This window comes from Triticum aestivum, chromosome 5D (genome assembly GCF_018294505.1).
Source record: "Triticum aestivum cultivar Chinese Spring chromosome 5D, IWGSC CS RefSeq v2.1, whole genome shotgun sequence".
In the NCBI taxonomy this organism is placed as follows: domain Eukaryota; kingdom Viridiplantae; phylum Streptophyta; class Magnoliopsida; order Poales; family Poaceae; genus Triticum; species Triticum aestivum.
This window is the reverse complement of record NC_057808.1, coordinates 551717256-551740393: the sequence shown is the minus strand read 5'-3', so window position 1 is coordinate 551740393 and position 23138 is coordinate 551717256. Positions and strand designations below refer to the sequence as shown.

At 44.6% G+C, this 23138-nt stretch overlaps 1 protein-coding gene across 3 annotated transcripts in view; it reads right to left on the bottom strand.

Annotated features, from left to right (window-relative positions):
- Window positions 1–3216: 3216 nt before the first annotated feature.
- LOC123123777 (ankyrin-3) overlaps window positions 3217–23138 on the bottom strand; it is a 109908-nt gene continuing 89986 nt past the window's right edge. For 2 of the 3 annotated variants that reach the window (XM_044544389.1, XM_044544387.1), the window contains 2 exons: window positions 3919–3998; window positions 3217–3670 (listed from right to left, as the gene is read on the bottom strand). In XM_044544389.1, the coding sequence (XP_044400324.1) occupies window positions 3474–3670; window positions 3919–3998 (277 nt within the window). In that variant the 3' untranslated portion in view covers window positions 3217–3473. The remainder of the gene's footprint in view (window positions 3671–3918; window positions 3999–23138) is intronic. The other variant, XM_044544390.1, reaches the window with a different exon arrangement.

The following is a 23138-nucleotide window of genomic DNA, read 5'->3' as shown; positions in this document are numbered from 1 at the left end:
TACCATAATGCATGATCCCGTGACCAAACACTTGGTCACATTGAGCTCATTATGATGATGCATTACCGAGTGGGTCCAGAGATACCTCTCCGTCATACGGAGTGACAAATCCCAGTCTCGATTCGTGCCAACCCAACAGACACTTTCGGAGATACCCGTAGTGCACCTTTATAGCCACCCAGTTACGTTGTGACGTTTGGCACACCCAAAGCACTCCTATGGTATCCGGGAGTTGTACAATATCATGGTCTAAGGAAATGATACTTGACATTTGGAAAAGCTCTAGCAAACGAACTACACGATCTTGTGCTATGCTTAGGATTGGGTCTTGTCCATCACATCATTCTCCTAATGATGTGATCCCGTTATCAATGACGTCCAATGTCCATAGTCAGGAAACCATGACTATCTGTTGATCAACGAGCTAGTCAACTAGAGGCTCACTAGGGACATGTTGTGGTCTATGTATTCACACATGTATTACGATTTCCGGATAACACAATTATAGCATGAACAATAGACAATTATCATGAACAAGGAAATATAATAATAACCATTTTATTATTGCCTCTAGGGCATATTTCCAACATGCATATGAACATAGGAAATGTCATCTGACGACGAAAAAGATTTCATTATGTGCGAATACTGTGAAGACCAGCGCGGCCTGTGCGACAGAAATTTTCTTGTTGATGATAGGCGCTTCAGCATCAAGCTGGATGAGACCTTCGAAGTAGATACCGTAAGTCACAATGACAAGTCTTTTTTCGTAATTAAGCATGACTTATGCTTCATTTGCTTGAACTTATAATTTTAAATTTTCACTATTCTACTAGCGCATCCCCTGCCATGCAAGAATTTTTGTCTTGGATAACATAGGTTTCAGCGCTATGGAAACTATGAAGGTAAAGATAGTTTACTTGATGACCGAGCATAGTTATACTTTCAACGTCAAATTATACAATGCAGACACATACACCTATTTTGAATGCAAAACTTGGCAAGTACTATGCAAGGCTTATGCATTTGAGTCTGATATGGTTATCACCTTTGATATTCGTCCGGAAGATGATATTGAAGGTAATAGAGACATCTGGGTCGATGTGCAGACGCCTCCAGTTCTACCATTATGTGAGTTTCTCAACCATATTTATGTCTTCGATATTGTTTATTCAAAAATAGTTGACAACTAATTTCTATGGACAGCTTATTTCCATTCAAGCAAACATGTCCGGCGCTTGGTAGACAGGACCGTCCACTGTCCCGGGGCTGAACTAAACTGCGAGGAGATAAGTTATTATGTTTCATTGCTTGAGGATCTTGATGCTGTCAAGAGAAATTATTTTCCTGAATTTGAAAATCTTAGTACTCAAAACGTGCGACCAATAGTGATCGTATTGAACTACGGTCACATCTATTTAGGAAAGATGGTAAGATTTTTACTATTTGTCCTCAGTGCATCTTTTGCATACATTATTTTTCAAGCTAAACTTTCATTGCTAAGTATATTACTATACAATGTTCTTGCACAGGGACTCCCGATGACAGTTGTGCTTCAGTGGATCGAGACTAAAGGTCGCATGTCAATGGTTAGCTTACGGCCAAGACATCCTACATTGCACATGAGTGCATTCAGGATTTCTAAAAGCGAGGAATGCTTAATAGTGAAAGATTGGAGCAAAATTGTTAACGATCGCAAAGAAGTACTAGGGGGCAGCAAGAAGAAGCGCATCCCACGATTAGGAGACATGTTCATCTGCATGCTCCAATATGATGAATCAGGAAAGCTATACATGTTCTATGCTATTTTACCTGAGAGAGAGAGAGCAGCAGGGTGTGATTAGCTAGTTCACGGTCTTAGTACTTGTTCTCTCATGTCCGTGTTCTTCGTCCTGAACTTAATCTCAAAGAGTGATTTGCTTTTGTGGTGTTACGAACGCTTATAATATCATGACCATGTTGAACTCGATGATATCTTTGCTTCTGGTACAAGTGAATGTTTCTTCTTTAAGCTAGTGTTGGTGGTGATTAGATAGCGGTAATTACTATGATGATTAAATAGTGGTTATAACGACTATATATGATGATTTTTAGCTAGCTAGTATACTATTGTTGTTGATGATATGATGCAAGAGTTTTTATATTCATATGATGATGATGATGAGTTATTATATCATTTATGAAAGAAACCGCAGATTAGTTTCAACTGGATGGATCCTAGTAGGTGATCAAGGTAATATGGCATATGGCACATACTTGATCACTTAGCTAGCTAGGATCCACATGCATCCAGTCGAAACTAATCTGCGATACTTTCACCTAATGATTTAACAACTCATTATAATGTAAAATAATCACTAAATTAAATTGAAAACACAAAATTAAAGGAAAAACAAAAAACAAAACCAAAACCCCCCAAACATTTAGTACCGGTTGGTGTTACCAACCGATACTAATGGTCTACCCGCACCCGTGTCTGTCTCGTGCCACGTGGTGGCATTTTAGCGCCGGTTCGTGCCGAACCGGTACTAAAGGGGGAGCCTTTAGTCCCCACCCGTTAATGCCGGTTATGGAACCGGCACTAAAGGCCGTTACGAACCGGCGCTAGAGACCGATTCTGCACTAGTGGAATTATGTCCGGCTTGTTTGTATTGCAGGCGAATATTCGTGTTTACATGAATTATGTCGGGCTTTGTTTGATTGCAGGCGAAGATTTACGGCAGGCATGAGGTGGTGGCTCCCGTATCACTTTATACGGACGCTTCCGTGGACAAATACTATGTTTATTTTGGTGGCCGGTGTCGGAGATACCCTTATTAAACTTCAACTATGAGGCTGCAGGATCAACCATTCCTCATGCTTATCCTTGTCGCTTAGTAGGCAGCCTCCCTGATGATAATCCATGCTTTAGAATGCTGAGGTCCAAGTAGAGATGAGAGATATGAGCTATCCTGCTGCTGGAGAGTTTATTTTTGCTTGATCCATCATACATAACCTCGTTCTTTTTTTCTTTTTTGTGTGGAAGCCATAGGTCAAAACCTGATTAGGAAATTCCATCCTAAGATGTGCAGATCTTTCCATTCGATAGTTTTTTGTTTGATCCGTAATTTAAGACCGGATTACATCACTGCTAACATTATTAGTTCGTATTTTACTCTAGCCACTAGTTTCATGCCCGTATGACTGATACACACAAACTCCGATTTGGACGATTAATCGACCACTTGTGATTGTTTTATTGTGGACTTGGAACTGAAGGCATCCATGCACTTTTGCACAGAAGTGCTAATTTAGGAGGACTTTTATTTTCCATACAAATCGGCTGAATGGGTTCCGCTATCCCACGTTAATATATATAGAACACAAGATCCTCTTTGACCATCCACATACAAAGGACCAAAGAAGAAAAACAAAGGAAAAGGATATCAATTTTTGTTTATTGATGCAGCTTTTTAGATTAGGTGCGTACTCGTTCAAGGACTCAAGGCTCCGGGTGCCGGTTTAGCGTCAAGTGATGAGCTGCAGTTGAAGCAGAAACATTTGCAATGGCTGCACATCTCAAAATGGTAGCCTTCATCGCCGCATTCTTGGACACATTCATCCACGCTGCCGCAAATCGGGTCTTGAGCACTGTGTGTTGGGCATTTCACAGGCCTTACTGCAACCACACCTTGACGACATATTGATTCAATAAAAAAGTGAGCATGGTTATTACTTATTACCTTAAAAGAATATATACTTTTTAAGGGAAAATTTTCAGTTATGGAAGATAAATAAAATACATAATGGAACTACAAATTAAAGATATTTTGCCCTGAAGCTTGTAGCATGTAAAATCTTAGGAACACTTGTATGCAATTCTATATAACATAATTTGCCTGGAAGATAATTACTGGAAGGCGCAAAACAAAAATTCACCGGAATACGCAAGGAGGAGTACGTCCATACTAGCCTGCTTCATGTCGCATTGTCTCACCTCCGGTTCCCTGAACCGCACACTAAAAAACAATGTTTTAAATAGCGGGCTATGAAAAATAGCGATAGGCCTTCAAATCAGCTATAGCGGGCTATTTGTGAAGGCGACCATTTAACGGCACCCTGCTGAAAAGTTCGCTATAACCGCTATTTAAAACTATGCTAAAAACACGCCGGAATTCCGACATCAGAAGGCGGCACCTCTCCGGCGCATTCCTCACCAGGACGCCTGCCGGGTATGAGGCCGCCGCAGCCACCTGCCACCAATCCATCTTCAGTGCTGTACTGTTGCATCTACCTTGCCCGGTCTAGCTGCCGTCGACGCCACCACGACGCCAGATAACACCACCATCCTGCGCTCGTCCATCATCACACGCCCACCGGCGAGACCCCGCTGCTCCATGTCGCTGAGGCCCGCCGTTGTCGACGTGCCAGATGCTACACCGCTCCTCCTTCGCGAACATCACCTGCTGCCACTGGTCTCATCCTCTCCGCCTGCAGTTCCTCTAACCGAGCATCCAAACGCCCCAGGCGGCGCCTCCAAGAAGAGTACGACACTCGCAGTGCCACCGCCGCCCAATCGCAGGAGATTATGGGTTTTCACCCGGGCATGGTGTCGGGGTGGAGGGCAGGTACCTCGACGGCGCCTGCAAGGAGGAGAACGGCGACCCTGGTCGTCGCCATCGTCGGGATGAACGAGTCACCCAGAGTTTCCTCCGGTCCGATGCCACCTCAACCAGCCCCCGCGAACGCACCGAGGCCAACGACCGCGATCGTAAGCCGTCAAGTGCAGCGGGAGAGAGCCTGCAGCACGAAGGAGATCCATCGGCAACTCACCGCCCACGCGGTCAAGACACCGTCCATCCACCCCCCCCCCTCCACACCGCCCGAGGCCGCCGCCCCGGCATCCACCCACCGCACACATCCCGTCGAGACATGGAGGAAGATGCTCACCGCCGCCACCAGGATTCACCACAACGTGAAAAGAAGCAAGGCCACGACGGCCAGATCCGTGCGGATCCGGCGAACCCCGGCCCACCAGCCGCCAGATCAGAGGATCTGGCTCCGATCCCAGGGCCGAGGCGGGCAGATCTGACGGGCGGCGCCGTCCCAGATGAAGTCGCGGGGCGACAACACCAGAGTCAACGGCCACCGCAGAGGGCGGGCCTCGGCGGCAACCATGGGAGACGCGGGCGGCGGCGCCCGATGCAGGATGGGGGACTCTCCAGAGGTCTAGGCGGGTGCGCGAGCCCCCGCCTACCGCCGAGTGGGCAAGCCCGACAACGGCTGCCGGCGGCGGTGGGGGAGGAGGAGAAGGGGAGGCGGGGAACCGGCGGCGGCGTAGGGGGGGGGGGGCGGGGGGGGGGGGGGGGCTCCGTCGGTTCTGCTAATTCGGACAGGAGTCAGGAACAAGTCTCCTCAGGAATTCAGGATGGATGCTCACCTGCTTTTGATGAGTACTGCGCCACAAGCGCCATGAGCAGAACGAAGACGACCACAGCTCCGGCGACCTTGTCAGCCATTGGGTTTGAGGTTGAATGACATACGGTGATTTGGGGGTGATTTGGGAAGGGGCGGAAGTGTATGAAGCTCGCGCAGCTGTTGGTGTGAAAGAAAATAGAGCAAGAGCCTCAACTTATTATACCTCCGGGAGGATATGGGTACAGGGATCTATGAGTGTGAGAGATTGGGTTAGGCGTCAATAAATTGACGTAGGCTTGTGACCATGCACCTTTTCCCTCGCCGTGGGCTGCCTCTACCTTTCTCGTCTTCTTCCTTCGTCCTCCCCACGTTCCATTGTTCCAGGCCTTTAGCCATGCTGACCATCTGTGCTCTCTCACCGCTGATTTTGTCCAATCACGTGAGAATTTAGCACAACACATATCATGCCTGGCTCTTCCTCTTCTCACTTCTTTCAAACTAGGGGATCTGATTTTCTCCGATGCACATGAAAATGTCGGCTCTCTGAATAAGCAACCATTATTGCCCCTACCAGAAAACAAAAACTCTTGGTTGGCGTTGGCGTCTTTCTAGAATCAGTTGAGATGTTCCACCACATATGGATACAATGCGCTATTTCCGTCTGTTTGTTTTTTACTGTTAGATTACGAACGCCCTTGTCGAGATTTTACAATTGTTAGCTTGCACTCATTATTATTTTTCATAAAGTATACCTCCTTGCCCTTTTATTCAGCTCGGTGTCTTAATGAAACTAAGTAGGAGTTGCATACACCGATACACATCGGTTACACAATTTTACTTTTTGCGGGTTATAGGTTACAGAGCAATTAATAGGGGGAGGGTTGTGTCTGTTCTGAGATAATGTGTGGTGTGGCTACACTTTGGGAAACCCAAATTCAGGATACAAAGCTAGTGGGCAGCTTTCGCACCCAACGGCTGCTTGCTATGCCCGGTGGAGACATGCTGACTGCTTTGCCAATTGAGCACACACGCGGACACATGCAGGCACATGCCGCAGATGTTTTTTTTTTTGCCAATTGAACACACAGCGACGGATGCTCACACATGGTGCTGCTATGCACGCTAGCTAGCTGAGACTTCCACACACACTAGTAGAGGAACGGCCTTTAGTCCCGGTTAGGAAGGGCCTTTACACTAGTAGAAAACAAGGCTTTGGTCCTGGGCAGATCAGAGCATTAGTCCCGGTCGTGTTACGAACCGGGACTAATGGGAGCATCAGTCCCGGCTCGTGAGGCTAGGACGCCGGCCGGGTCTTGGCAGGCATCGGTCCCAGTTTGCTTGGGACCTTTAGTCCCGGTTTTAGGCATCAACCGGGACTAAAGGGGTCCCGGATTGTGTCCGGAACCGGGACTAAAGGGTGGCCTCTAGTCCTGGTTTTAGACAAAAACCAAGACTAAAGTTTTGCCTATATATCCACGCCCCCCGCCCCCCATCTCCTCTGTTTTCTGGCCGTGGAAGGGTGGGAGGTGTGCTACTCTGTTTTGTGTATATACATGAGGTGTTCGATGAAATGTCCAAGCCACACTTAAGCTTCCTCCTCTGTTCTACCTCCAAGCTTGACATCCAAGGTACATTTTCCCCAAGAATTGTCTAGGTTTGTCGGTGCACCAGCTACACAAGTGTTCTAAAAAGTTAGCAACTTTATCCTTTCATCTCTCACTGCTAGTTTAGCTCATTTGAAATGCTCTAGAAGTAGAGTGGTTTGTGGGTTTTAGTGGAGGAGTGTATGTGGGAGTTCGTTTGATATAGATGCACAATTTGAGCTCAAATTAATTGAGTCTGCACATGTGTAGGGTGCCGTCCCATCCTCGTCCCCGTCCTCATAGCCGTTGATCGCCCGCGCCGATCTCGTTGCCTGCACCACCGTGGTGAGCCTCTTATTCTTATCTTCTTTAAAAAAAATCTTACTTTTATTATTTAGATAGCTACTTGTCTGATTTTCTTGCTTTTATTATTGTTTGTTATTATATAGTGCCATGGTTTTGGTATCCGTCCCCGTCGGCTCTCGTCTGGTCTATGATTCGAATGTGGTATATTATCTTTTATAACTATTTGTTTCATTTAGAGTTTATGACAATTATGCCGACCAACGTGACATAGATCTCTTTATCTAGGAGGTATGTGAACCAGAAATTCCAACCGACTCTCTCGTCGAGAGGTTAAATTTAGTTGAAAAAGAAAACAATTATTTGAAAGAAAAATTGAAAAGAATTGAAGATGAGAAGATGAAATTGGAGTTGCATGTTGCCGATGTCGTTGATGATCACACGATCCAGATGGATGCAATGCGCTTGAAGATTAGAAATATTAGAAAATATGCCATTGATAATGAGGCTTGGTATCATAATGTTGTTGGATCAATTGTTACATTAGTTACAATTTTGATCGCATTTGTTGTTGCATTTAAATGTTTTACATAGTTGTATGTTAGTTTCAATGAATGTTTTAATTAGATGCTCTGGAGAGATGTATGTTGTTCTATGAGAACTATGTATGAACTTTATGTATTTATTCTTTCAGTAATAACATTTGACCACTACTGTAGTTTGGTTTTAATGTGATGATGAACTTGTATTAATTTCATCATTTCTCTATTCATGATGTTCTATAATGGTTTCTGAGACACTTAATTATGTAATGCACGCAGATGAACCGGCAATGGATGTACGGTGACCAACGCACCTTCGAGTACATTACGGGCCTGCATATTTTTCTCGATGTGGCTGATGCAACCAAGCAGAATGGTTTTATGTATTGTCCATGTACTGTCTGTGGGAATACAGAGGATCACTCTTCCTTGAAAACACTTCACATCCACCTGCTTGAGAAGGGTTTCATGCCACACTATAATGTTTGGACCAAGCACGGAGAAAGAGGAGTTATGATGGAAGACAACGAAGGAGAAGAAGAGGATGATGACAACTATCCCCTTGAATACAGTGATACTGCAACGGGGGAACCTGAAGATCAAGAGGAACCAGACGATGTGCCCGATGATGATCTTAGCCGGGTCATTATTGATGCACAGAAAGAATGCCAAGGTTAAAGGGAGAAGTTGAAATTCGATCGCACGTAAGAGATGAAGGCGGCCGCAAGAGCTATCAGGCTGATGGTGCACGGCGCCCCAATGACTCACTGATAACAAGTGGATTGTACGATGACTGATTGGCATCAACTAATGGGGTGCTCGTGTTGAGGTGGAAGCCTGAAAATGATAGAAAATGGCCGTACATCTGGGAGAGCGCAAATTATAGAGCTTTTAGATTATCGAGAGGACTTACACTTACAGTTATAGTGAACCTAGCCAATCTGCTTAGTCTCCAAGTTATACATAAAAATCATATCACGTAAAACAATATCTGCAATAAGAGGCACCCATTAGTTAGCCATAAAACTCCCCAGACTTGATATAATCAGAGAAGCATGATTGGACAGTTTACTGTATTTAGTTGCTAGGTCATCGCTAAAGGAGAGCTATTCATGCAAAGTTCGGATGAGCAGAATATCAAAAGTTAAGGAAGGCATGGAGTAGTCGAGCTAAGTTAGCTGATGAGTAGATGGCTAACCTCCAAGTATGGTGGTATGTTGGAAGAAATTATCGGGGCCTTTGCTTGGTTGAAAGCCAATGCACAACATGGGATCCTTGTCCTGCAAACCGTCCTACAAACCATGATATGATATTATTGCTCCTTCACAAATAGTTAACAGATATGCAATTGTTAACGTGTTTAATACGGCTAACATCAGAAGGTGATTGGACCTACATAATGAAACATGGGCACAAGATAGTCCTTTGGCCCAGTTGTCATTGAAGCACCGCCGTCAAAATATAGTGTCACTGTTGGAAATAATGACACATTGCTAATGGAAAAGTAAAATAATAATTTGTTAAATAATTGACATTTTGAAGGACATGAAGGGTTTAATTGCTCGTAAAACAACCTTATGTTTTTATGATAACATTGGCTCCCATTCATGATGAAAGAGTTTATAGAACCAGTATGGGCGGCGTCATTTATCTGTTGATGGCCAAATACGAATCATTATGTGGCTAACGGTGGCACGATAAATTATTGAAGTAACGAAGTCTGATTTAATCATTGTTTTTTAGCAACGAGACAATAAAAATGTTGGACATGTAGAACTCACCGCTGTAATAACCGGATCATACACTCCATCTGCAAGGTACACTAATGTTGTTCCTGAATCCACAATGGTTCCTTGTGCATTTGATGTTGTAAGCCAGGAAGAATCAAGGGAAATGTTTTTACCATTGACAGCAATGCCCTTCATATTCACGTTGTAATGGTCCCTATATTTTATTGACAAAAGGAGTTTGACATACCTAATTCTGGATATGTCACTTGGAATGGCAGATTTCACATTCTGAAAAATAAAAATCCTAGCAATATAATTTGCATATGTCCGCATAAGTAACTCATAGTTTTTTCAGGGGAAGAAGGGGACTTAGAAAGGACATTATTGTTCACACATTTCTAGCAAATTAAAGATTGTAAAGAAATCACACTTAATGTGGAGAGTAAAACATTGTTTAAATACATACAACCTATAAATAAACTATACAAATATTGCAAATGAAGACAAGGAGATGAGATTGTGCAAATTAAATATTGGCCAAATTTGTTATTTCATTTGCTCCACTGATTTCTAGCCTCCATTCTATGAAGGGTGTAACTCCAAGTAAAAGAACTTACTCTGATGGGAGTATCAGAGTAAACACAAGTCCTGTCCACATAACTTCACCAACAACAAGAATGCCACCACCATCTTTTGAACCATCTTTTAAACCCCTGAGGCAATGAGAGAACACCTTACTGGACACCCCTTGAGAATTCAGTTGTGAGATAGCAGAGATCGCATTCTGTCCAAATCCAATAATCCCATCTGTCTGAAACTGATATGATTGCGAGTTGCTACATCTGTTTAAAAAAGGACTTCACAAGGTCAACTTAGGTAGGGTTTTTAACTGTCCATTCATTACTGACCATTACTAATGTTAAGTTTCCATTATATAATGCATAACTTAAAGTGATATAGGACTGAAAACTGTATCCAAAAAATATAGATGCAGAACTTGTAACCCGCTTTTGACCCACGAATTTGTCGAAATATAAAGTGTCCGACACGTAGTACCCTGACTCGGCACTTCCATCAGCATATGTCTCAGCCTAGCTACATTGTTTGCTTGGGTATTCTGATGTCTGACATACTGCATACCCTATTTTTGGGGCATGTGCACACATTTTATCAGAGCATGATATCCTAGACGACGTTGAAGAAGAATCTGGGTTGTAGTTCTCCAATTTGATCTGAAGAGACAAATGAATTAGCATGAGAAGAACTGATTTAATCACAATTTTCTGAAAAAAGATAGTTCTTAAAGAGGTGGATAAGAGATATGACAAGGATACTGCCGCACGTTGTGCATGGGGTGCAAGAAACCCACACAAGGTCGCTGCCAGTGTCAAAATGGAGAGTGTACTCTTTTGGTGGTGTTCCCAATTTCACACGGGTACAGTAGAGCCTGCAAATTGGTTGTTTAGATACATCAATCGCCAAAAGAGTGGTCTGATTTGAAATAACAAAAATAATTGGTTGTACATTCTGTCTTCTATGAGATGATAATGCGAAAAAGAAGGTTGACGAGAATCACACTATAAAACACATTGGTCAAGTAAATTGAAGAGCATAAGAAAATCAAGATTACTTTCGTTCTCTCGGGTGGTCGTTATCAAAGTGCAAAATGGCAACACTCTAAAATAGACTTTCCCTATTGCAGATACTAGATGGTCAATCTCTCTCTGTCTCTCTCTCTCTCTCCCATAATTTTTGGCATGTTAAAAATACCAGGTTTTGTAACTAATATTGTGAGTGAGTTGCAAAAAAGTAGGCAATCATACCATATAATTATTTCAGTTTATTGTGCACATATTGCGAAAAAGGGAGGTTGTCCGAAGTTTATATATCTCTCGCCTTCAGTGGAAAAAAACTTAGCCTGCGGTGTATTTGTGGATGGTCTGTTTCTTTATGAAAACATGCATACAAAACTATTGTACAACTGAATCTTGTGTGTTGTTACTATCAACCTGGTAGTATCAAGTCTCAGTTACTATACTAGTTTTTGGAAAAACAGGATAGCAAATCACTAATATATGATGGCTGGCAGGTAACAATATGCAAACTGTCAGACATCAGCTGGCATAGCATGATCCAAAATCTAAAATCGTTCCTTACTACAGGCAGGAGTAGTTAACAATATATACTCAGATTATGAAACTTGTTGTTTCTCCCTGCGGCAACTCAACCAAAATTGTTGACTGTGCACTCCATATGTGTAAAATTTCTTCTAGCTTGCTAGGAATAGAAAAAAAGGGGACATATACTAGATGGATTGGACCTAATCCTCTGTACTAAAATTATATCTGTTTTATGGCTTTGATAAACGGTACAGTGGTAAGATCTGATCAGCAAAGAGAACTCAAGAAAGCAGTTACACGGGCGTTCCTCCCAGCGAGTACTCCGCGACATTTGTCTTCATTGACATGGGCTCCCTGTCCAAAATCTTGAGTTGTTCGAGCTGTACGCCGGTGAGCGGCAGGGTACGCTCCAAACCTAGCACCGTGTCTGACGAGGCCTCCGGTGTAGCTGCGGCTCGAGCACATCCATATTGATTATATGGTGCAAATATAGGGGAGGGGGGCATATGCCCCATATCCATCTAGGTGACTTTTTCTCGAACAATCGCAACCAGTTCTGCGAGAGGAAACAATCCCATTCTCTCTCTCTCTCTCCCATAATTTTTGGCATGTTAAAATAGTGGGTTTTGTAACTAATATTGTGAGTGAGTTGCAAAAAAGTAGGCAATCATACCATATAGTTATTCCAGTTTATTGTGCACATATTGCGAAAATGATAGCTTTTCCAAAGTTTATATATCTCGCGCCTTCAGTGGAAAAAAAACTTAGCCTGCGATGTATTTGTGGACGGTCTGTTTCTTTATGAAAACATGCATACAAAACTATTGTACAACCGAATCTTGTGTTTGTTACCATCAACCTCGTAGTATCAAGTCTCAGTTACTATACTAGTTTTGGGGAAAACAGGATAGCAAATCACTAACTATATGATGGCTGGCAGGTAACAATATGCAAACTGTCTGACATCAGCTAGCATAGTATGATCTGAAATCTAAAATTGTTCCTTACTACAGGCGGGAGTAGTTAACAATATATACTCAGATTATGAAACTTGTTGTTTCTCCCTGCGGCAACTCAACCAAAATTGTTGAGTGTGCACTCCATATGTGTAGGAAAATTGCTTCTAGCTTGCTAGGAATAGAAGAGGGGACATATACTAGATGGATTGGACCTAATCCTATGTACCGAAATTCTATTTGTTTTATGGCTTTGATAAACGGTACGGTGCTAGGATCTGATCAGCAAAGAGAACTCAAGAAAGCACTTACCCGGGCGTTCCTCCCAGCGAGTACTCCGCGACATTTGTCTTCATTGACAGGTGCTCCCTGTCCAAAATCTTGAGCTGTTCGAGTTGTACGCCGGTGAGCGGCAGGGTACGCTCCGGACCTAGCACCGTGTCTGACGAGGCCTCCGGTGTAGCTGCAGCTTCAAGTACATCCATATTGTTTATATGGTGCAAATATAGGGGGGGGGGGGGGCATATGCCCCATGTCCATCTAGGTGACTTTTTCTCGAACAATTGCAACCAGTTCTGCGAGAAGAAACAATCCCATTCTCTCTCTCTCTCAACTCTCTCCTCTCTTTCTCTCTCCCATAATTTTTCGCATGTTAAAAATAGTAGGTTTTGTAACTAATATTGTGAGTGAGTTGCAAAAATGTAGGCAATCATACCATATAGTTTTTTCAGTTTATTGTGCACATATTGCGAAAATGGGAGCTTTTCCGAAGTTTATATATCTCTCGCCTTCAGTGGAAAAAAACTTAGCCTGCGATGTATTTGTGGACGGTCTGTTTCTTTATGAAAACATGCATACAAAACTATTGTACAACCGAATCTTTTGTTTCTTACTATCAACCTAGTAGTATCAAGTCTCAGTTACTATCCTAGTTTTGGGGAAAATAGGATAGCAAATTACTAACTATATGATGGCTGGCAGGTAACAATATGCAAACTGTCAGACATCAGCTACCATAGCATGATCTGAAATCTAAAATCGTTCCTTACTACAAGCGGGAGTAGTTAACAATATATACTCAGATTATGAAACTTGTTGTTTCTCCCTGCGGCAACTCAACCAAAATTGTTGACTGTGCACTCCATATGTGTAAAATTTCTTCTAGCTTGCTAGGAATAGAAAAAGGGACATATACTAGATGGATTGGACCTAATCCTATGTACCAAAATTCTATCTGTTTTATGGCTTTGATAAACGGTACGGTGCTAGGATCTGATCAGCAAAGAGAACTCAAGAAAGCACTTACACGGACGTTCCTCCCAGCGAGTACTCCGCGACATTTGTCTTCATTGACAGGTGCTCCTTGTCCAAAATCTTGAGTTGTTCGAGCTGTACGCCGGTGAGTGGCAGGGTATGCTCCAGACCTAGCACTGTGTCTGACGAGGCCTCCGGTCTAGCTGCGGCTTCGAGCACATCCATATTGATTATATGGTGCAAATATAGGGGGGGCCATATGCCCCATGTCCATCTAGGTGACTTTTTCTCAAACAATTGCAACCAATTCTGCAAGAGGAAACAAAGATTGTGGGATATGGTTGAAACTTTAGACATAGTCAGCTACCGCCAATTGAGCTAGCTCCGCTAATTAATGTAATATTTTTTCCACGATGCAACCGAACAGAAGCTAGAGAGAAAGATAATCGAGTAGAGAGGATTCAAGCTCAATGGATTGCCGCACCAGTTGCAGCTACAGGAGGTGCGGTCGGAGGAGCACATTTGGAGCAGTGATTTAGCTGGGAAGACGCCGGCTGCCGGCGAGTGAACTAGATCCACCAATTTCAAACTGAAACAAAGAGGAAAGGCAGAGCAGAGTGCTTACCCGGGCACACCCTCCACGCGGAAGTATTGCATGACCCTCTTGCTATCCAACCGCTCCTAGTCCAGTTCGTCGAGACGCTCCAGGGACGATGGCGGCAGCGGCAACGTGCACGGCAGCGTAAGCGCCGGCGTCGATGCGGCGGTCTTTGCCACGGCAGTGGCCAGGAGCACAGCCACCGCTATGACCCAGAATGCTGCGGCTATGGGATGGGAGCTCCTAATGTAGGAGTGCTGTTCCAGATGCTCGGAGACCGAGCGCAGCTCTTTCTTGAAGCAATCTTTGGAAATATTCTTCCCGAATTTCTTTTCGGACAGAAGATTCATTCCTTTACTCGAAAAGTCACCATATCCCACAATCTCTGTTTCCTCTTGCAGAACCGATTGCAATTGTTCGAGAAAAAGTCACCTAGATGGACATGGGGCATATGCAACCCCCCCCCCCCCCCCCCCCCCCCCCCCCCGCGCGCAGTTCAGTACTTATTTCTAGTTAGGTACATAATTTGCACCATATAGTCATATATGGATGTTCTATTGAGGTTTTATTTGCTAAGTAAAATTACGCTTTTTATGTTTATGCCTTCTTATTTTTTATGATATACAATATATATTATTGAAAGTATATATATGTATCTTGATAAGACTCAAAGTGCCTTTATCTGACTAGGGCCTCCATAATGGTAGGGTGCCATCATTTAACAAAGACGAACACTCAAAATAGAGACGAAATATTTATAAATATTTTTCTGCGCAAAGCATAATCTAATGAATATAAAAATACTGCGAGTAAGTTTGAGAGCTACTTTTCGAGTAAAGGAATAAACCTTGGGTCCGAAAAGAAATTCGGGAAGAATATTTCCAAAGTTCGCTTCAAGAAAGAGCGGCGCTCGATCTCCGAGCATCTGGAACAACACTGCTACAGTAGGAGCTTCCATCAGCTAGCCACCCCTCTGTTGGGGAACGTAGTAATTTCAAAAAAATTCCTACGCACACGCAAGATCATGGTGATGCATAGCAACGAGAGGGGAGAGTGTGTCCACGTACCCTCATAGAACGAAAGCGGAAGCGTTAGCACAACGCGGTTGATAGTAGTATACGTCTTCACGATCCGACCGATCAAGTACCGAATGCACGGCACCTCCGAGTTCTGCACACGTTCAACTCGATGACGCCCTCGAACTCCGATCCAGCCGAGCTTTGAGGGAGAGTTCCGTCAGCACGATGGCGTGGTGACGATGATGATGTTCTACCGACGCAGGGCTTCGCCTAAGCACTGCTACGATATTATCGAGGTGGATTATGATGGAGGGGGGCACCGCACACGGCTAAGAGATCCAAGAGATCAATTGTTGTCTCTAGAGGTGCCCCCCTGCCCCCGTATATAAAGGAGTGGAGGAGGGGGAGAGGGCCGGCCCCTATGGCGCGCCCTGGAGGAGTCCAACTCCCACCGGGAGTAGGATTCCTCCCCTTCCAAGTAGTAGGAGTAGGAGACAAGGAAGGGGAAGAGGGAAGAGAAGGAAGGAGGGGGCGTCGCCCCTCCCCCTAGTCCAATTCGGACTAGTCATTGGGGGGGCGCGTGGCCTACCTCTATCTCTCCCCTAAAGCCCAATAAGGCCCATATACTTCTTCCCCCGTATTCCCATAACTCCCCGGTTCTTCGAAAAATACCCGAACCACTCGGAAACTTTCCGATGTCCGAATATAGTCGTCCAATATATCGATCTTTACGTCTCGACCATTTCGAGACTCCTCGTCATGTCCCCGATCTCATCCGGGACTCCGAACTACCTTCGGTACATCAAATCACATAAACTCATAATACAAATCGTCACCGAACGTTAAGCGTGCGGACCCTACGGGTTCGAGAACTATGTAGACATGACCGAGACACGTCTCCGGTCAATAACCAATAGCGGAACCTGGATGCTCATATTGGCTCCCACATATTCTACGAAGATCTTTATCGGTCAAACCGCATAACAACATACGTTGTTCCCTTTGTCATCGGTATGTTACTTGCCCGAGATTCGATCGTTGGTATCTCAATACCTAGTTCAATCTCGTTACCGGTAAGTCTCTTTACTCGTTCCGTAATACACCATTCCGCAACTAACTCATTAGTTGCAATGCTTGCAAGGCTTATAGTGATGTGTATTACCGAGTGGGTCCAGAGATACCTCTCCGACAATCGGAGTGACAAATCCTAATCTCGAAATACGCCAACTCAACAAGTACCTTCGAAGACACCTGTAGAGCACCTTTATAATCACCCATTTACGTTGTGACGTTTGGTAGCACACAAAGTGTTCCTCCGGTAAACGGGAGTGGCATAATCTCATAGTCATAGGAACATGTATAAGTCATGAAGAAAGCAATAGCAATATATTAAACGATCAAGTGCTAAGCTAATAGAATGGGTCATGTCAATCACATCATTCTCCTAATGATGTGATCCCGTTAATCAAATGACAACTCATGTCCATGGCTAGGAAACTCAACCATCTTTGATCAACGAGCTAGTCAAGTAGAGGCATACTAGTGACACTATGTTTGTCTATATTCACACATGTATTATGTTTCCGGTTAATACAATTCTAGCATGAATAATAAACATTTATCATGATATAAGGAAATAAATAATAACTTTATTATTGCCTCTAGGGCATATTTCCTGCACCCTCTGCATTTGTGGTTCGTCTATGAAGCCAGCCGCAGCGTTCTGGTTCATGGCGGTTGCGGTGTTCCTGGCCGTTGTTGTGGCGAAGACCGTCGCATCGACGCCGACGCTTACACTGTGGCGCATGTTGTCGCTGCCGACATCGTCCCTGGAGCGTCTCTATGAACTAGACAAGGAGCGGTTGGATAGCAGGAGAGTCGTGCCATACTTCAGCGTGGAGGGTGTGCCCGGGTAAGCACTCTGCTCTGCTCTGCTCCGCCTTTCCTGTTTTGTTTCTGTCTGAAATTGGTGGATCTAGTTTACTCGCAGGCGGCTGGCGTGTTCCCAGCTAAATCACTGCTCCAAATGTGCTCCTCCGACCGCACCTCCTGCAGCTGCAATCGGTGCGGCAATCCATTGAGCTTGAATCCTCTCTGCTCGATTTGCTTTCTCTTTGGCTTCTGTTCAGTTGCATCATGGACAAAAAATGACATTAATTAGCGGAGCTAGCTCAATTGGCGGCGAAAAAATGACATTAATTAGCGGAGCTAGCTCAATTGGCGGTGGCTCGGTCTGTCTAAAGCTTCAACCATATCCCACAATCTCTGTTTTCGCTCGCAAAACTGGTTGCAATTGTTCGAGAAAAAGTCACCTAGATGGACATCGGGCATATGCCCCCCCCCCCCCCTCCCCCCACCCACACCCACCCCATGAAGGCTGACGGCACTAGCCGATCGGACTCTATCCCGAGTGCCAGAAACACTTGGGAAATCATGTAAAACACACGATGAAGACTTATTTCGAGTGTAACACTTTGAAAACGTCGCACAACCCATATCCAGTTAGTGAAATATGGTGTCACGAGTGTTTTGGGGTAACACTGGGTAAACGTACCGCATCGAGTTGTCTACGTTCACTAGGGATAGATCCACACATGGCAAGAAATTCAGACGACCAGCGACGTGAGACTGTAACGGAACTTATCCTGAGTGTTGCAAACAGTATGAAACGCTCGGTAAACATACGGTCGTTTTATGCTTGCCACGCTGATCCATTTAAATTTGGAGACGTGGTCTTTATTGTACAACAGTCCAAATCTCTCGGGAAACCTACTACCGTTGTTCTCATTCTCTCTTTTCCCATGTGTTCATGTGAGGAACACTTGAGATTTATTTTTTGCAGGGAAACAGTTTGGAAAATTTTAACATGCGCTAGTTCAGCATCAGGCTATTCCATGAAGCGATATTAATATATACTATTACCATAACATGCACCCCTCCTTGCGTCTTCCTGTAAAATTTCTTTTGTCCCTTCCAATAATCATATAAATAGAATTGCATTTAAGTGCTCCTAAGATCTTTTATATATATCCTAAGATTTTACATACAGTTGTTAGGACAAATGATCTTAAGTTTGTACTGTATTTTATCTTATAATAACAGATATTTTTTCTCTCGAAAATAGAAAAATATATTCTCCTAAGGGTAAGCGCATTAACTTTTTCTATTGAATGAATATGTCGTCCAGGTATGATTGCAGTATTTTTATACTAGAACAGTGCCCGTGCGTTGCAACGGGATATAAATATTCTAATACGTTAGCTTATGATTTACCTGTCAATAATAATGCGATTGTGTAAATAAATGTTCATCAAATTCTAACAGTCAATTATCTTATATTTTGATTAAAAGTTTGGTAAATAAATTAAAATGGAACTGGTTTAGAAGATATGTAAATTAAGGTGATTGATTACATATAATAACGTTGAAAGATTGGACGAAGGGGCGATGAAAGAAATGTGAAATAGCAACCTTACGTTTTTTTAAAGTAGTATAGAGATTTTTGCGGGCGGAGGTATGGTTGTAGTAAGGCCTGTGAAATGCACGATACACAGTCATGGAGAGCCACTTTGCATGGCGAGGAAGCATGTGCCCAACAATGCGGAGCTGAAGGCTACCGTTTCGGGTTCTGCGACAGTGGCAAATGCTCGTGCGTCAACTGCCGTTCATCACTTGACGTTAAATCGGCACTGGGAGCCTTGGGTCCTTGAACGTGCATGCACCCAATCAAATAAGCTGGATCAGTAAACCAAAATTGATATCCTTTTCCACTGTTTTCTTCTTAGGCCCTTTTCGAGGATTGTCGGAGACGACCTTCTGTTCTACTCCCTCTGTAAAGAAATATAAAAACGTTTATATCACTACTTTAGTCATCTAAACACTCTTATATTTCTTTACGGAAGGAGTATATGTTGACGTTGGATAATGGAACCCATTCAGCAGATCTATTCAAACAAAAGATTTGTAAGGAAAATAAAAGGTCAAAGTCCTCGTGTATTGGCACTTCGGTGTCCAAGTGCATAGATGCCTTTCGAGTGAAGTCTGAAATAAACCCTAAGGTTGTAGAGGTCGACGCAGATAAACCCTGACCTCCAAATCCTTGAAGTCTGTACCCTGACCTCTCTGATGCCGGTCTATCCTAACCCTGGTTGTGTTTGGCACACCAGGATAAGCACAATCCTGAGCGGGACCTCTTTCTCACTGTTGCGCGGGTCAACACATTAGTGCATCTTCTTCCTCGCTCCCATTTTCTCTCCTCCTGCTCCCTTTCCTCTTTAGGGCCTGTTCTGATGTCCTCCAACTCCAAGCTTCACAACTTCTCAGCCTGGTTTCAGTCAGAACGCCTCAACTCCAAGAAGCTAAACTTCACGAAGCCATCTTGGGCTGCAGTGTAATTTTCTGAAGCTAGGGAAACGCAGCTCCATGTTTACAAGAATCTGGAGTTGGACAGGCTTGAGCAGGTAGCCATTGCCGCCAAGGCGGCCTCCCGCTGTAGCTCAGCAAGCGTGGGCAAGCGCCACAAGCGCAATGACGAGCACAACCACTCAAACTTCTTCTGTATCAGCGACAATATCGACGAGCACCGACCGAGGATTGAGGTTCCGCTGGAAGACACACACGCACATTCCTGTACAAGCACGAACTAGTACATGAGTCTGGCTTGATCGATTGATCTCTTCTGGACACCAATGGATTGCAACAGGCCAATGTGAAGTTGTGATGCCTGGTATTTTTCTTTCCTTCTGATAGTAATCGAGGTGTAGTGCACGGTTAATCTCGACAGTGCCAACGGCCGTCGATGGGCACGGCGACGGTGCTCGCCACGGAGGCCAAGCTGCCGGTCTTCCAATTAATACGCCTCTTCCTGTTTATGCGCGTGGTGGCATCCTCGTCCCATGGGCGCCACCTTCCCTGCCGCCTAACCTGGAGAGCAGCAATTGCTGGCTGGAGGAGCCCTCGCCGTCAGCTCCTCCAGTCAGGATAGCGTGCCGTCGATTACATACGTCTTCGGGCTCGGTCGTGCCTACGAACTCACCTGGGATGGCGTCGACGGCCGACCTGACCATGTCCGACATGCTCCTCAAGACCTAGCTCATCCGGAGGCGAGCCCAGGATCGATTGGGGAGTGAACTTGTGAGGAAGAGATTGAAGAAGGAGATGCATATGATAGGTGGGACCACGTTGTAAGTGACCGCAGAAATCAATCCCAGCTGGGATCGCGCCTTTCCTGTTACAACAAACAAGATTTTACTCATATAGGGCTTGGATTGACCGGGATCTGTAAACACAGGGTACCAACTTCAGGGATCTGAAGGTGAGGGTTCATTTGCGTCGCTCTCTACAACCTCAGGGTTTATTTCAGGCTTCACTCGCAATAAAACAATCACAAGTGGTCGATTAATCGTCCAAATAGGAGTTTGGGTGTATCGGTCATACGGGCATGAAGCTAGTCGCTGGAGTAAAATACAAACTAATCATATTAGCAACGAATGTAATCTGGTCTTGAACTATGGATCAAACAAAATACTGTCAAATGGAAGATATGCATGCCTTAGGACGGAATTTCCTAATCAGGTTTTGAATTAGGGTCTCTGCAAAAAAAAATTATGCCGATAGATCAAACAAAATAATCAAATACTACTTGCATATGCCCAAGTTGACGCAAAGGTGCTCATTTCCCACCATCAGGATAGTTAATATCTCTCATCTCCACTTGACCTTCAGCATTCTAAAGCATGGATAATCGTCAGGGAAGCAGCCTAGCCAGCTGTCCAGCATGAGGAATGGTTGATCATGTAGCCTCATATTCCCTCGGTCCTAAATTACTTGTGTTAAATTTGTCTAGATACGGATGTATCTAGAGACGTTTTAGTGTTAGGTACATCTGTATCTAAAAAATAAGAGAAACTTTTTGGGACGGGGGTAATAGTTGTCTAGGTGGAGTTTGACCGGGTGTTGTCTAGGTGGTGGTTCGTGCTGCATCTACAAGGAATTGATCATTGTAGTGGGATCTTTTTTCTTCTTCTCCTCTTTTTATCTTTTGGCTATGTGCATCCTTAATGTCGACATTGAGTTGTTGCAGACGGTTGGTGTAATTGGTATCTCCGCGATATAAATATATTCCCCTTTAAAAAAAATATGCAGGACGATGTACCACGGAGAACTGGCGAACCAAAACCAGGCACCGCTTCCTCGAGAAAATGTTTGGCCAGGACTCCCTAGTTCTATACTATGCAAAACGCACACTCTGTCATCACTACAAGTCGACATGGATACGCACGTCGGAGAAGACACACCGCGACCCCCACCGGCGTAACACACCTGCCAACAACAAGACCAGGCAAGGGGAAGCAACCCAGCGACTGGAACACCTGCCCACGAGCAAAAGATAGCGTCTGTCGCCCCCAGGCCAAGGTCACCCTTTCGGCTCAACGAGCCCCATCCTACCCTATAGCTGGGCACGCACAGGCACCTCGGCAGTAAGCCCCCGGTCCAAGGCCGGGCGAGGCATCCACCAACGCACCTAGCCATGACCAGTTGACCACCTCACCAGGAGGGCGCGTCCACAACCCGCCAAGCTGCGACCACCGAATCGGGGAAAAGAGCCCCGTTGGGCCCCAGATATGGGCCAGAGCTGGTTCCAAGTTGATGTGCCCCCAAACCAAAGCGAGGCACATCATCGAGTATCCGGGTTGCGAGGGAACCACTGCTCATGGCGACAGACCTTCGTTGTCACGACGGCAAGCCCCATTGTTGGGAGACCCACACTAGGGTTAGGCGGAGAGAGGCGAGAGTGGGGGAGAAGGGGCTATCAAACCACCCAGCCGCCGCCAACCCATGTTGGGACATTGCCCGACTGCAGGGACGACCAGCGTCGGCGAGGGGTGGGATGCGGGTGCCCGCGTCGACGAGATTGGGCACGAGTCGTCCGTTGATCACTATTTTTGTTATGTCACGCCATCCTACGCCATTGCACATGCGGGGTGGAGATAGTTTCCAGATTCCACAGCTGGAAAAGAAATTTGTTCTGCAAAGAACTTCCAAGTCAATGGAAACATAGTGTCTCTCACTAAAATAAAAGCTATATATAGGCCATTAGCATGTGTTGCGGCAATGAAGGCTGGTGTTTTTGTGATGCAAAATAACCAAGAAGTCATCATAGCTAGTGCTGGCAAGTAGCGTTGATGCACTAGTCGGCCTTGCAGGTACAAGCTTCGATTTGTGTTGAGGTAGTGGAGGCTGCAACCGTTTTGGCGCAAAGCGTTGTTCTCGAGTTGGCCACTCTAACGCCGACGAATGCGTTCAAAAACAATTCATATGCCCCTGATGAACTCGGGTTGTGTAGGAGAGATAGAAGCATGTGTCTCATAGGGATAGGGTGTACATATGTGTGTTCGTAGGGGTGAGTGTACGCTCGTATATATGAGCGTCTGCATCCGTACTGTATTCTAGAAAAAGAAAAAGGAAAAAAAATCATGTGTACATTCCACTTCATTGATATTGTTGTCGGGTTGTAATTAGGATGTTGACCCATGAGGTGCATTTTCACTTCATTGATATTGTTGTCGGGTTGTAATTAGGATGTTGACCCATGAGGTGCATTTTCACTTCCGTTTTAATTTTCATATCATTTTGT